The 13,144-nt window shown below is 39.6% G+C and overlaps 1 protein-coding gene across 2 annotated transcripts in view; it reads right to left on the bottom strand.

Annotated features, from left to right (window-relative positions):
- cltca (clathrin, heavy chain a (Hc)) overlaps positions 1-12,190 on the bottom strand; it is a 39,089-nt gene extending 26,899 nt beyond the window's left edge. For both annotated transcript variants that reach the window (XM_069676717.1, XM_069676726.1), the window contains exon 1: positions 11,913-12,190. In XM_069676717.1, coding sequence (XP_069532818.1) covers positions 11,913-11,954 — 42 coding nt within the window. In that variant the 5' untranslated portion in view covers positions 11,955-12,190. The remainder of the gene's footprint in view (positions 1-11,912) is intronic.
- Positions 12,191-13,144: the final 954 nt, after the last annotated feature.

The following is a 13,144-nucleotide window of genomic DNA, read 5'->3' as shown; positions in this document are numbered from 1 at the left end:
CGCTCAGATGAAGCAAACAGTCTGAAAAGGAAAGCGACCGTCAGCCAGGAAAATCAAGAGAATCCGGAGCCAATGACAGACGTCACACATGCAGCACTGTCTGGATATCTGGGAAGTGTGCTCCTGCAATTACCGTTTATCGCCATAGGTGCCGCCAAAGAGAACGAAACTGAGACGGTCAAGATTACCATTTTAATCATGCCTCAATAGCCCAGGGCCACAAAAAGTCAATCTCTGGCCACCAAATATTAGATGTGGTAGACCCACTTCAGCCACAAAGTTACATCCCCTTACTTGGAGACTTGCACTGTTCCACAAACATCCCAATGTATTCACGCTGGCATTAATAAAGGCCTCTGCTCAGGCTCTTGAACTGAAATAAAAAAGTTTGACAGTGAACTAAGACTGAGAGAGAATATATATGTTTAACTTTTAAGGAAGGCTGTGTTTAGTTGTGTTTAATTGCCTTTTCCATGTTGTTTTTTTTATGATTTCAGCAACAAAAAAGTACTTTTTTCAGCACTTCAGGGCTTGGTGGACTAAAGAGCTATCACTACAAATATAAGCGTCATCCCTGACAGAGAGTCTTACTACAGCAATCTCATCTCCAGGCTGCCATTTGACAAAAGATACTTCTAGTTTATGTTTTACATTTCACAGCAAGTATTTCCCAAAGACTCCTGAACAACCATGTGGCAAAAGGGGGGAAGAAAAGAATATTGTTAGTAGAGTAACAATAACTTTTAAGATACAAATTAGGCTAATTCAAATCCTGTTGCTGACCAAACAACAATAGTCTAATAAGAAGGCTTTGAGTCTGTGCTCAGCTGCTTCAAACTACCACAGCCAGACGATGAGGTCACCGAGGCCGACACAGAGCAGCAGCTCTTTGGACACATGGAGCTGTGAAGCTGTGCAGTGATCACAACGATTAGAGAGCTGGGCTGGGTGGAGAGCTACTCCAACGCCAAGAGCTCAAAGCGTGGGCCAAAGAGGAAACTACAACCACATTACACAACAACTGCAGCCTGAACAACAGCAGCTTTCGAAGGTCTGACTTCTTGCAGTAGTTTAAGAAACAAAGCAATTTTGATATGATTGCTGCATGAGGGGAATATTTGCAAAAATACCTGTACTGACAAGACAATCACCTGTAATAAAGACTGTGTTACTTAGCTAAATCATATGAAATGCTAAATCAAATCCTAAAGCTAGTGCAATGTTTCATAAGTTTCCCTGACTTCCTTTTTGTCTGAGCAGCACAAACACTGCAACAAAAGAAAAAGAGGTTTAACCTGCATTAAAACAAAATCCTGAGGCAATTGGTTAAATACCTTGCAGCACATAACCAGCCGCTTTGCAGTGTAGCTTACTGCCAAGGCTGGAAACAGGGCATCCTGCCTGCCTCACACAAACCCTGACACAGCAATACCTACTGAGGGCAGAGCCAGAACAGCTCTGGGCAGGAGTGTCAGGACTCTGGTACAAGTACAAACCATGTATTATGGTTACAATGCTAACATGACAACACTAGGATATAATTGTAACTATACCAGTGAACATGGCATAATGTGATGACTACACAAACAGAACTTCAGTCTGCAAACAAACGGCAAATGTAGTGAAGTAAGGTTGAAGGAAATGAAACTAGAAAAACATTTTCTATAGGCCATGTTTTGGTGTTGCAACTTCCTCTTCTTTCGCAACGTATCAGCAATAAACCACAGTTGTACAGATGTTGTATAATTTACCTGAAGCTATTCGGTGCATGATTTCCTGATCAAACTTGTCTGTGTGGATAAATCTAACTAAGTTTTTAGTGGGGAAGTGACTATTTTATTCTTGTTGTGACATGATTTAGATGACTATTGTAATATTGTTTTTTCTGCCACATTTTTTATATTTTATTATTTTCTTATCTTATTTACCAAAGAGCTGACCGGATTGACTTGAACATTTAGGGAATAAATGTACAAAATGTATAACTTAGAAATACTGTCATTAATTATTTGCTATCAAGCTAACAGCAAAATGTTCTCTCCCATTATTACAGCAAATAAATCTTTTAAAGGGCCAGATTTCCAAGCTCAGTCCTGTCATGTTATTATGGGGAGCTAATGTTATAGTAGAAAAAAAATGAATGAAAATGAAATTAGACTGCAGACCTGAAGATTTTTTAGACGATCCGCCGGTATATTCTCGTCGTATTTCGGATTCTGTACCGCCCTGACCCATTGTCTGCACCGAAAACGGTAGTATTTCACTCCAACGTCTCTCGCTGGGCTGTCCCTTTCAGAAGGAGGGATGCAATGCATGCTGGGTGTTGTAGTATTGCAGAATGGGCGAAACCACGAGCTGTTTGTACAACTTTCTCCACAGCTATGGCTCCAATTTAAAATATAATTGCTTCTATCGATTACCACCTTTGACTGACTGGCTTTTTCCAGGGGTGAATTGCTCATTTTTCTTTAGCACAGTCTGTGGTCATTACAAGGAAATTATAAACTAGAATATTAGTACAGCAACACAAGATGATTAAACAGCCTGCACAGCTGCAGAAGCAGAAATGTTAACTATGTCAAAATCTGACAAAACATCTTTAGCAGAGGTTAACACTCTCATAAAATTACATAAAGACCATTTAGCTAACAGGCAGTAATAATGACTACTTTCCTTCACCAGCCATCGAGGTTGGCAAATATCATTATTTGAGGCCCCTTACTTTAAATCTTTAAATGTCGAGGGCAGTTTTGTGACCACAAATTGGACTTCTGCTAAAGAGCCTTTAAGGCTTGCCTGCTGCAGCCATAATTTACTGCTGTATTGGTTTTGTTTTAAGGCCTGCTAATGGTATAATGTGACTCCACTGTCAACAGTTTGCCAGAGTTGAGCCCTAATCAGCAAACACAAACCACAGTTCCAGGAATTGCTCAACAAAACGGTAACACCTTTTATCAATGACAGGACACACCCTCCCCCCCTCAGCCCTGTCCCACCCACATTCTTCACTGGTGTGTAACCTGGTTCCCTCTCAATGACATTGCAGTAACTGACCTTACAGAACAAGTGTTACTACAAGCTATGAGGAAAGATCTGAAACTGGTGTGTAGCAAGCATTCATCAAAGTGTTTCATGGTTCTTTATTACTACGGAGGGAGGGTGACATCATACTGTAACATCATTGCAGGTTTCATGTCTCTTATCGCTGCCATTGCCAGGTACGGAAGCCTCGTTTAGGACACATTTACTCGAAATACAGACAAATAGAAAGAGAAATTACTTCAAATAATGAATAAATCAGCTTACAGTGATACTAAAAAATAGCATTTGCCTTGAAATGGACTTGCTTAACATGGCTTCTGAGCACCCTTTTTCTTTAAAGCCCAAACGTTATATTGCTCTGCTGATATTAATGGAAGATGCAGGGTCATAACAGCAACGGCTAATGTCAGACTGTGTGAATGAACTGTTTGACTTTCTTTAATTCACCTCTCTTATCTCTGAAAAGCAGACTGATGTACGTCTAATTGTCAAGCAGAGGAGGAAGGTTACCCTCTATTATTACACAATACATTTCTAGACTGATTTACGCGCTCTCTCTCTCTCTCACACTCTCTACCATCTGCCATCTATTCTGGGACCTGCAGGAAGCCCTTTCATTCACAATGAGAGGCTTTCGTAAAACAGGAAAGAGCAGCATGGCCTAATGCTGCACAATGAATATAGAAACTCGGTGCCTTGTTGGAAGAAAGAACAACACACGCAGACTGACAGATGTTGTACTACTGGAAGACGGACCACACCACAGTTTGGTCTGTCAGACTGGTTTGCTATGGAAACCTTATAGTGAAACACTGCTGTGGGCTAACGCTGCTGTGACATCAATGAGCAGGAATTTGGGAGAAAGCAGGTCAAACCAGTGGAGCTACAAACAACATGGGAAAAAAAATCTTGGTGCGGTGTTTAGCTTAGCTGTTAGCACAAGCTTCTAAAGCCTGACTTATATTTCTATGTCCAATATACGCTGATGGTTCTCCATAGCTGCAGATCCTTCGCTGTAGCCTCCTGACGTGAAGCTCCCCAGAAATGAAACTACATGTCTGGTCTGTCAGGTCTGTATAAAAACTACAGAGGAAACTTTGCTCAATGCTAGCTTGGAGCTATCTGAAACAACCTTTCGGTCTTCACATGAAGCTAAAACTTGAATAGTTCTATAGGCATATTGTGGGTGCATATTTCTGCTTTGCAGTAGTTTTAAAGCTGCAACACCAACATGATACGCGGCAGACACCAGTGTTTGAAGTGCATGAAGAAGTCAGTAATAGCTCGACAGCGTGGCACAGAAACCCCATTGCCAAGCAGTGTTTTGGCGGTGTAATTTCAAAGTCGCACAAATGTCGCAGTGAGATGGAGAGCGTCATGTATAATCTAGCATTATGAGCAGCAGTTTAGAGAGGAATTGCTTATAAATGCAACAAGAAATGACAAATACATTGAAAGGATGAGAAAAGCATGTAGTATAAAGCTTGTTCATAGAGAGAAAAACACAGTCAAGAGGAGGAATCAATTTACACGAGCAGGTGATGCAGCCTGCATGCAGTCCTGGTCTAATATCCTTGACTTGGGCAGATAGCCAGTGAAATGGCAGCAACAGGAACACCAGCAAAAGGTGGTGACTCACTATTACACTCTGAATCACAATCATTAGTCCCTAGATAAACTATTAACTCTACTTCTCTGCCTTGCTCTATTCAAATTGCTTCCTGGACTCAATCTTCAGTGACATATCATAGGAAGGCTTGTCCCAAATAAGAGTCTCTGAAAGGACATATTTATATACCAGAGACGGCAAAATGATCAGGCAAATAAGCAGAAAAACAGATTTAATGTTGTACACTTTAACATCTTAGATTAATGTCAACCATCAAGAAAGACAGCCACCTCTGTGCCCCAGAATTTAATAAAGACAGTATCTGCAAATGAGTGCTTTCTTGCAAACGTTTTGATGTTTTATTGGAGATTTACTGCTTTTACACCAATCAGTCAAGTTAACATGGTGATCTACTACTGTTTACAGGTTTGAGTTGACATTGAGGCATGCCACAACTGCTGATAAAGAATGTCCTAGTTGACACTTCTGTGCAACAACATGCGATCAAAGTCTTTGCAATGAAATTAAAAAAGTCATAGAGCAATAAAATCAGCTGCTGTAACGACACCACTGCTAAACCGACTGGTATAAAACAGTAGCATTCACGTTTTCCTTTTCATGCTTGATCAACGAACTTTTGCTGATGACATTCACAACCCTACACTTCGTCATCTGTGATGTGAAAACATTAGAATTCCACACAGTCAGACAAAGTAAAAGAGTTGAAGTACTGTCTGACTCAACAGTGGTTTAGTTAACTTCAACGACAGACATCACTGGAGCAGAGGGCGTTGAGGCAGGCAACAGGGGCAGAGATTTTACTGACAGAATGCAGACTTGGGGTCTTCTCGATTGTTAATAGTCGAGTGTAGAAACTAAGTGTGATAAAATTTCACTCTGCAGACACAGCAGGAGCTCAGATCATAGAGTAAGACCCTCTGCTGTTATCAGCTCCAATGCACAGTGAGAGTAAGAGAGTAAAACACACCACCTTAAGTCCAAACAAATCCCATTATTTCATCAGGGAATGAGAACGAGAGGGGAAATGAGGCATTCAATATCCTCACATAACATTTCACTAACATATAATTTAAGTGGAGCCTTGGGATTACCTTTGCATACACTGGTAAATGCTGTTTAAACTGGATTTAATTGCAGTACTACTGTGTTTTTCTAATGTTGTGACTACAATCCTCTGATCAAACCTGAAATATTACCCAACAATTGTTGGTGAGGAAATTGCAACGAAGTCCTTTATCTTTCACGTGTTGTATTCCTCCTTAGCATGTGGTGCCTGGAAAGCTTCACTGCAGCCTGTGCATATGCATAAATCATATTTTCATGCATCTCTTGCCCGATGCAAATAACTGATGCTTCATGCTGAGTAAATTCCCATTCAAGGCATTAAAATTGAGCTGAGTTTGCTACTGACTTAAAGAGATAAGGAGTAATTCAGCAGATTCTAACTATTCCCAACGACCCAGAGGGAGTCCCATCTGTGGATTTAACCTGTGTGCTCTTCCTTCAAAGGGAAGCAGCATCTTGCTCAGCAGAAAACAGGCCTGTGTGTGCCCTGTACATGTAAAGTTCAAGGCAGGGCAGGGAAGGATGTGCTATGTAATGTGCTGAGGCTTGCAGCACTTCATCGCAGCGCTCCACAACAGGAAACCAGGGACCCATTGTCTACCAGGACTGAAACAACAGGCCTGCCCAGTGCTGCCTCCTCCACGACCATGTGACACTGGTGGGGGACATGTGACCAGCCCAGGGGTGAGCAGCAAGAGGGCTGCCTTTACTGTTAGATAAAGAGAATGGAGGAGGAAGGAATGCATGCGTCTCTGGACCCCATCCATCTCCTCTCCAGGCCAGTTCTGCTGAGGTGGTTTTGGGACTGCAGTTTCCTTTTTCTTCCAAATGCTCGCTTTATCTTACATTTACACTTTGCTGCAGAATGTCAAGTGTTCAGCAGATCTGTATCCTCAGCAGGCTGTCACGAGATATCAGCTGGTCAGTTACTAGCACAGATCAAAGTGCACCATGCAAACCTTGTAAGGTGATATTTAAAGAGCATGGCACAATAAACTAGTGCCTTTCCCAAACGGGGAAGAGCGCAGATGTAATTGTACTGAAAATAAATCTGGATGACATGCAATTATTGCCAGCTTGCACTTCAAACATTCAAATAACTGAATAACCTTTTTCAGTTAGTACCCGCATTTATCTGAATGAACGTAACTTTTTCATTTCCTCATTATGGCCCTCTGGGCAAATCTGTAAATGTGTTCACTTAGATTAAGAAAACAATGGTGTTTCTCCTTCTTATGTAGCTGCCATTCAACATCAGAAAGGTGCTGTTTGAGGAGGTTTATCTTTTGGCAGCCTGGCTGTTATTGAATGCCCTTCAGTTATAATTAAATGTATTTTCCAAGTTAAAAGCTGGACTCTGGGGTCACTATTCCCAGGTGGTAGTATCTCCTAATGGATAGAAATAGGAATATTTTTCTTGTAAATGCTAGAAATGGCTAACTTATTAGATAAGAAAAATTGAGTTTTTTTTAAATAGATGTTGTAATGAATGTTGTAAATTAATAATCTCAAGATTTTCATGTAAATAAATGTCTGTTAAATCGCTATCTATCGCCAAATGAGGTAACACAAGGGTGACTGAGCCTATGGCCCACTGATGACAGACTTTGCATTAGCAGAATATTGTTTTATTATGTACTAAATGCAGTTTTGTATGTATGATACCACTAATGCTAATTATTCTGGGGAGAGTCTTTCCAAAAAAAAAAAATCCATGTTACACATTTAATAAAAAGGTTGGTCTCTGCTGTGATACTTAACTGATGATATATTTTAGTAAACATAACACAATACTGTGTACACTTACAACACATTCACATATGCAGGGAAAGGAAATCAACAGTAACATTTCATTATGGACTTGTATGTGAAACACTGTCATGGATTGAGGCACTATTTGATAAGATTAAGATTTAGCTTTTTCCCTCCACAAATCATCAACAGTGTATATTTGGTGCTGGAAAGGGGCCTGGCCTGGCAAGTCCTGCTTACTAAATATTATTTCCAGTGGAAGCCTTTGTAAACGAATAATGGGCACCATGTTGCCATTACAAGAGCCATTTCTTAAGATTACAGACAGCCTACCCCCGGTAGGGATGGATATCGCACACTAGTCTTTGATTAAAACTGGTTCCTGATTGTTCAGAACCATGACACTGATAAGCTCCTAGTGTTATTTGCACATGACAAACTGAGCGCATTTACTATGTTGTGTGTGTAAAAGCTGTCGGGCCCATAGTTAGAGGGTTTTACTTGACACTTGTGCAATTAAAGTTTTTTAACTGGAGTCTACACCACTCTATATAAATGGATGACATATAAATATGCAAGCTATGCAAGTTGACCGGATGACAGAGGACACGCACTTGCAAAGTTTGAGGGAGAGGGAGCGAGAAAGAGAGGGAGGGAGCACAGATTGAGGTAATACTTGCTCTAAGCTACGGCTGGCTCTGCATATTAGCTCCCTGCATTTGGTCCAGTCTCTAAATCCTGTTGAAAATGTCACTGTGAGACTCATGTGTTTAACATCCATTTTGAAATAGTTGAATGCAGCACATGACTACCTAGTACTCTCTAATTTGGGGATACATGACAATATATAAAGTTCATTTCAATGTGGCAACAAACCTGCTCATTTAAATATGACAACTGAGGAGGATAATATTGTGATATAAGGGATTTATTACAGTTGGATTGATAATAAACTTATCACCCAACCCTACAGTAGATACTGTGTAGTTGTTCCACATTCACACTCTATTCACACAGTCATCTTGACAATTCGGTTTACAAGGATCATATGCTTTATACAAAACTTCTCCGAGTTGTTTTTACAAGACTTGGTGTAAAAGATGGGAAACAAATTGTACAAAAACAATCCTAACGTTGCCTCGAGACAAAACTGAGGCTGGAAAATGTTTGTTTGTAATGTGACACCCCCAGTGTTGCTAATTTATCACAGCAGTTTACTCAGGTACAGTTTTAAGTCTCTTACTGTGATGCTTTTTGTCAAATGAGAATCTGAAACGGATAATTACAATTATGTGGTTTAATGGTGAAAAAGTATTAGGCCTACATGGTCAACCTGCTGATATCATGTTTGCAGAGAGGCAGTATGGTGTTGTGATCAAAATCGCAGTAATCAGTCAAGATAAACTTGGTTGAAACTGTTATAGCCTGTATAAACCTGTTTTGTTGAGTCTGCATGCTGTTGTAGCTGTGTGAAAAATCATGCAGCACCAAAGCAGAACCATGAAATGATGTAAAGGTGGTTTCTCCAGGTAGCAGAGGCTCCTCCTGCTCCCTCTTTGCATCACATAATACCTGACAAACTGACAGCCAGCAGGATAATTATCTCAGGACAACCAATCAGAAATGAGCACACACAAAAAAAGGAAACACATCTGTAATTTGGAGGTAATTGGGGTAAAATATGTGATTATGGATTTTAAAATTATGCATGATCTGTTCAAGTGATGCATGCTGTGAAACATGCATGAAACAGCATATGCAGGTCATGCATTAGTGATAGTTGCTGGAGATCCCTTGGGAGTTGATTAGTCACACAGAATGACCTTGTGAAGCGCCAATGACACACATAAAGGCAAGCGTACTTCAATCACTGGCAGCTTACATCACTGTCAACTATAGAGTGCAGCACTGTAAGTTATCTGAATAAAATTAAGTTATTGTATTATTATGCAAAAAAAAAGTAAACATATCGACAAGAACATCAGGGCATGAATGAAAAGCCTCTCTGAGCTGAAGCTTAAATATATGTGCAATTTTAATGCATAGTACCCGCAGTATTTCACCTCTTCTGTTCTGCTCTCTTTGCACTCCCACTCAGGCAATCAAGAGGACTTAACAAAGGAGTCAAAACTCATTCCACAATAATTTCATTGTAACTGCATGCACAATAGAGCTTTGCGTTGCTTTGTGAAGCAGCTCAGTCACCATACAATCAATTACGATAGGCCTATATATAAACTCATCAACCACTGTCACAAAAACTAAGATGTCAAATAACTCGGCAGAATTTAAATTTTTTTGAGAATTTGTTAGAAATGTTTTTTGTCTTAAATTAACAGCAGACACAAATGACAATCTAAGGACCACTTCCATCTAAACGTAGCGTAACCTTTCTATTCTCAAGAAAAGGTGACAGTTTCGTCGTAGCAGGAAGAAATAATAAAGACCAGGAGGCCTGGGTTCAAACATTTACTCTGCTAAACTGTCACTGAGCAAGATACTGAAACTCACAATCAACTCCCATGATGGCTGACCCTGACCTCTGACCTCTTTCCAGGGATCAATGTCAAAACACTGTTTTTATAAACAAGTGTTGAGGAGAATCAAAGCCTCTCAGAGATTAGGGAAGAAAGGGAATCAAGAAGAACAGCCTGAATCAAAATCAGGGGATGAAATTAGCACCTGCCACCTGCATGTATGTAGAGTTAATGTTAGCTATGGAAGGTAAACATTTCTGGTCACCTGCCACCATGACAGGTTTATCTTATATAAATAAATATTATATTTAGAAAGCAAATCTTAGATTAAGAACAGTTAGGGATTATGGTTACATAATACATTACATATATTTCCACTGTCAGGTACCGCTAACTTAGGGTTTACACTTCTAGATCTTTCAACATACATTTTCAAAATGGCAAAGATAAAAGTGGCCAGTAGAAACATTAAGTGACCTGCCACAGTGGCAGGTGGGAAAATGCTTACTTTTAAACCCTCATCACAAGAAAATTCTCAAATTTAGCACCAGTGTCAAGCCTGAGCTGACACCAGGCTAGAAAACAAACAAAAAAAGGTTCAATAAACAAATAATTTTCTGGAAGCCGACAGGTAGACGGATCACATTTCTAATCTGAAGCTTGACTGAAACACCAAAAGTCACTCTAATTTATTCATTACATCCTGAAAGTCAGCACTGCAGACTGAATCTATAAGCTTGGAGAGTTTCCACTTCCTCAACCTGACATACTGGCCACTTTATTTGGGGTTGAAGTAAAGGTGTGGCCTTTAAAACCTTTAAGCAAGCTAAGCTAACTTTTTTTTAATGTGTAATATCAGCTGTGATATCAAAGGGAGGGTTGCCTCTCAGACAGGATCAGAAGTCTCTCAGTGAATGTTTGGACCCAAGCCAACTTTGACAGTCATTCAACGAGCCAACACACCACATGACCATTTCTACAACCAGCCAACGTGATATCCTGCTGAGCTCGGATAATCACTGTCAAATTATAGGGCTATGCTTATTTTACATGTCAACGCCACACAAATAGTAAACTGCAATTTAGAAAAATGTGTCTCTTCCCATTCAGCTGTCACGTTACTATGTAAAGGGCAGTTACGCATATACAGTGATTGGAACATATCACGACATATGATAATTAAATACAACTGCATTTCCTCTCCGTTCTTCTGATCAGGGCCCTTTATCAGTTCCTCGATCACACTTCAAATCCAGAGATGACCATTTGAAGTTGCAGCTCCTAAACTCTGGAACAGTCCACCCCTGAACATCTGTGGTCAGTTTTAAACGGCTGCTAAAAACCGTCTATAGGTTAGCGTTATCGTAAATTCTGTCCGTCCATCTGTGCATCATGCTTGTATGTTTGTATGAATGTATGCTTGTTTCACGTATATGTATACGTTGTATTTCTGTGTTTTAAAAGATGCTGTACAAATAATATATCCTAGTTCATCATTTGCAGACAACTATCTTTATCGCAATATTAACAGTGCATCCTCACTCTGACTTAACCTAAGCTGCCTGTATTACTCCGAGAAAACGAAACACTTTTCTGTTATTCGTCAATATAACATAAAACTTAAATAGATAAACAGGACATTTCTGATTACGACTTTAAACAAATGTGTATAATAGTTCATTTTTAAAGTGTATTTCAGAATTTCGTCATTTATTTCACGAACAAGGGTATACGGCCAAACTGTTAGCAAGAATGCTAGATGCTAACTAAGATAAACGTCATCCACCCTGTCAAGCTAGTTAGCTTAGCTAGCAAAAGCTAACTTAGCTTGTTAGCAATCCTCAACTTGTGTTTAAAAAGTCCCTATAAAAGATGAGAATCTCGTAGTTATTGCGACTGAAAGACAAACTTTAGATAACAATTTAGACGTTCATTCATCCACATACCTGCAGGTGCTCCTGGAAGCGAATAGGCAGGATCTGAGCCATGGCGGTTCCTCTCTCACTCTCCTCCGGTTTCTTCTAATGCTAACAAACTACGGCTTCTTCTTTCAGATCCTAGCCGGACAGCCAGGGGGCCTCTAGTCTAAAGTCAAATTTATTAATTCAAAGCCTTGTGTTAAACGCGCTGTCGGTGTGATGGTACTTATTTAATCGTCCCAAATCTGTTGCGGGCTTCCCCTGGCTAACGGCTGACTGCCAATACACCGACTCCCTGGACCTGCAATGGCGGCGGAGGTTGGTCAGCGGAGAAAACATCCCGGAAATGGAAGTGCACTCAATACGGCGGATGAATACGCAGTCACACTTTTTAAAAATGTGGATAATGGCGTATATTATTGCTATTTCATTGTTGAATTTACAGTGTGTAATATTATCTTTTAAATACAATACAGCAATCAAAGACTATTTAATATAAATGTATAAAAACTAATGTAAAATTGGAACTACTTCTTTCTATTCGCCCTTTGATTTTTGCCACATCATTCGTCTTTGTAAATTAACGTCAGTCTTACGTGTTATACACTTGTTCCTCTCAGCCAATCAGAGCACTCTGCACCCAGAAACCCAGAAATTCAACAATTTCATGCACTCAACAATCAAATATTCAACATTTATTGTGTTTAAATAAGATTTTTAAAGTTCCCAGTCAGTATTCTTCACAATCTCTCATACAACTTAATCATTAATCATCTGAATTTCTTGTCATTATAAGAATATAACCACAATTTAGTTTAAAGGTGTGAACTTTCACCTTCTCTGATAATATGGGCACATACTGCAGTCAAAATGTCTGTGACAAACCTCTTACATGTACATGAACAAGAGCAAGAAGTATATGTTTATGGTATTTATTTGTTTCTCAGTTTATATACTGTTGCAGGAATGAATTATCCTTCTTCCACTAAAATATTACTTTAAATGTAAGACATTACCATCTGCGTGTGTGATTTTCTCAAGACAATCTGCAAAATGAAAAGAATTCAATTAAAGTTAATTAAATACAGAGTATTTCACTGAAGTTTGAAAGCAAATTGTGTTTTAGTCAGAATATCTGTTGGGTGGAGTGTGCAAACAAATGATCATTTCCCTTTTTTACATCCACAATTTCTGTTGGCAGAGGATGTAGCGTTATTGCTCAATGTAAAATTAAATGCTGGGAAGACCGTCCCTCAAAC

This window comes from Semicossyphus pulcher, unplaced genomic scaffold (assembly GCF_022749685.1).
Source record: "Semicossyphus pulcher isolate SPU_LCO1_2020_fin unplaced genomic scaffold, fSemPul1.0.p SCAF_10, whole genome shotgun sequence".
Taxonomy (NCBI): Eukaryota; Metazoa; Chordata; class Actinopteri; order Labriformes; family Labridae; genus Semicossyphus; species Semicossyphus pulcher.
This window is presented reverse-complemented; position numbering and strand designations above follow the sequence as displayed.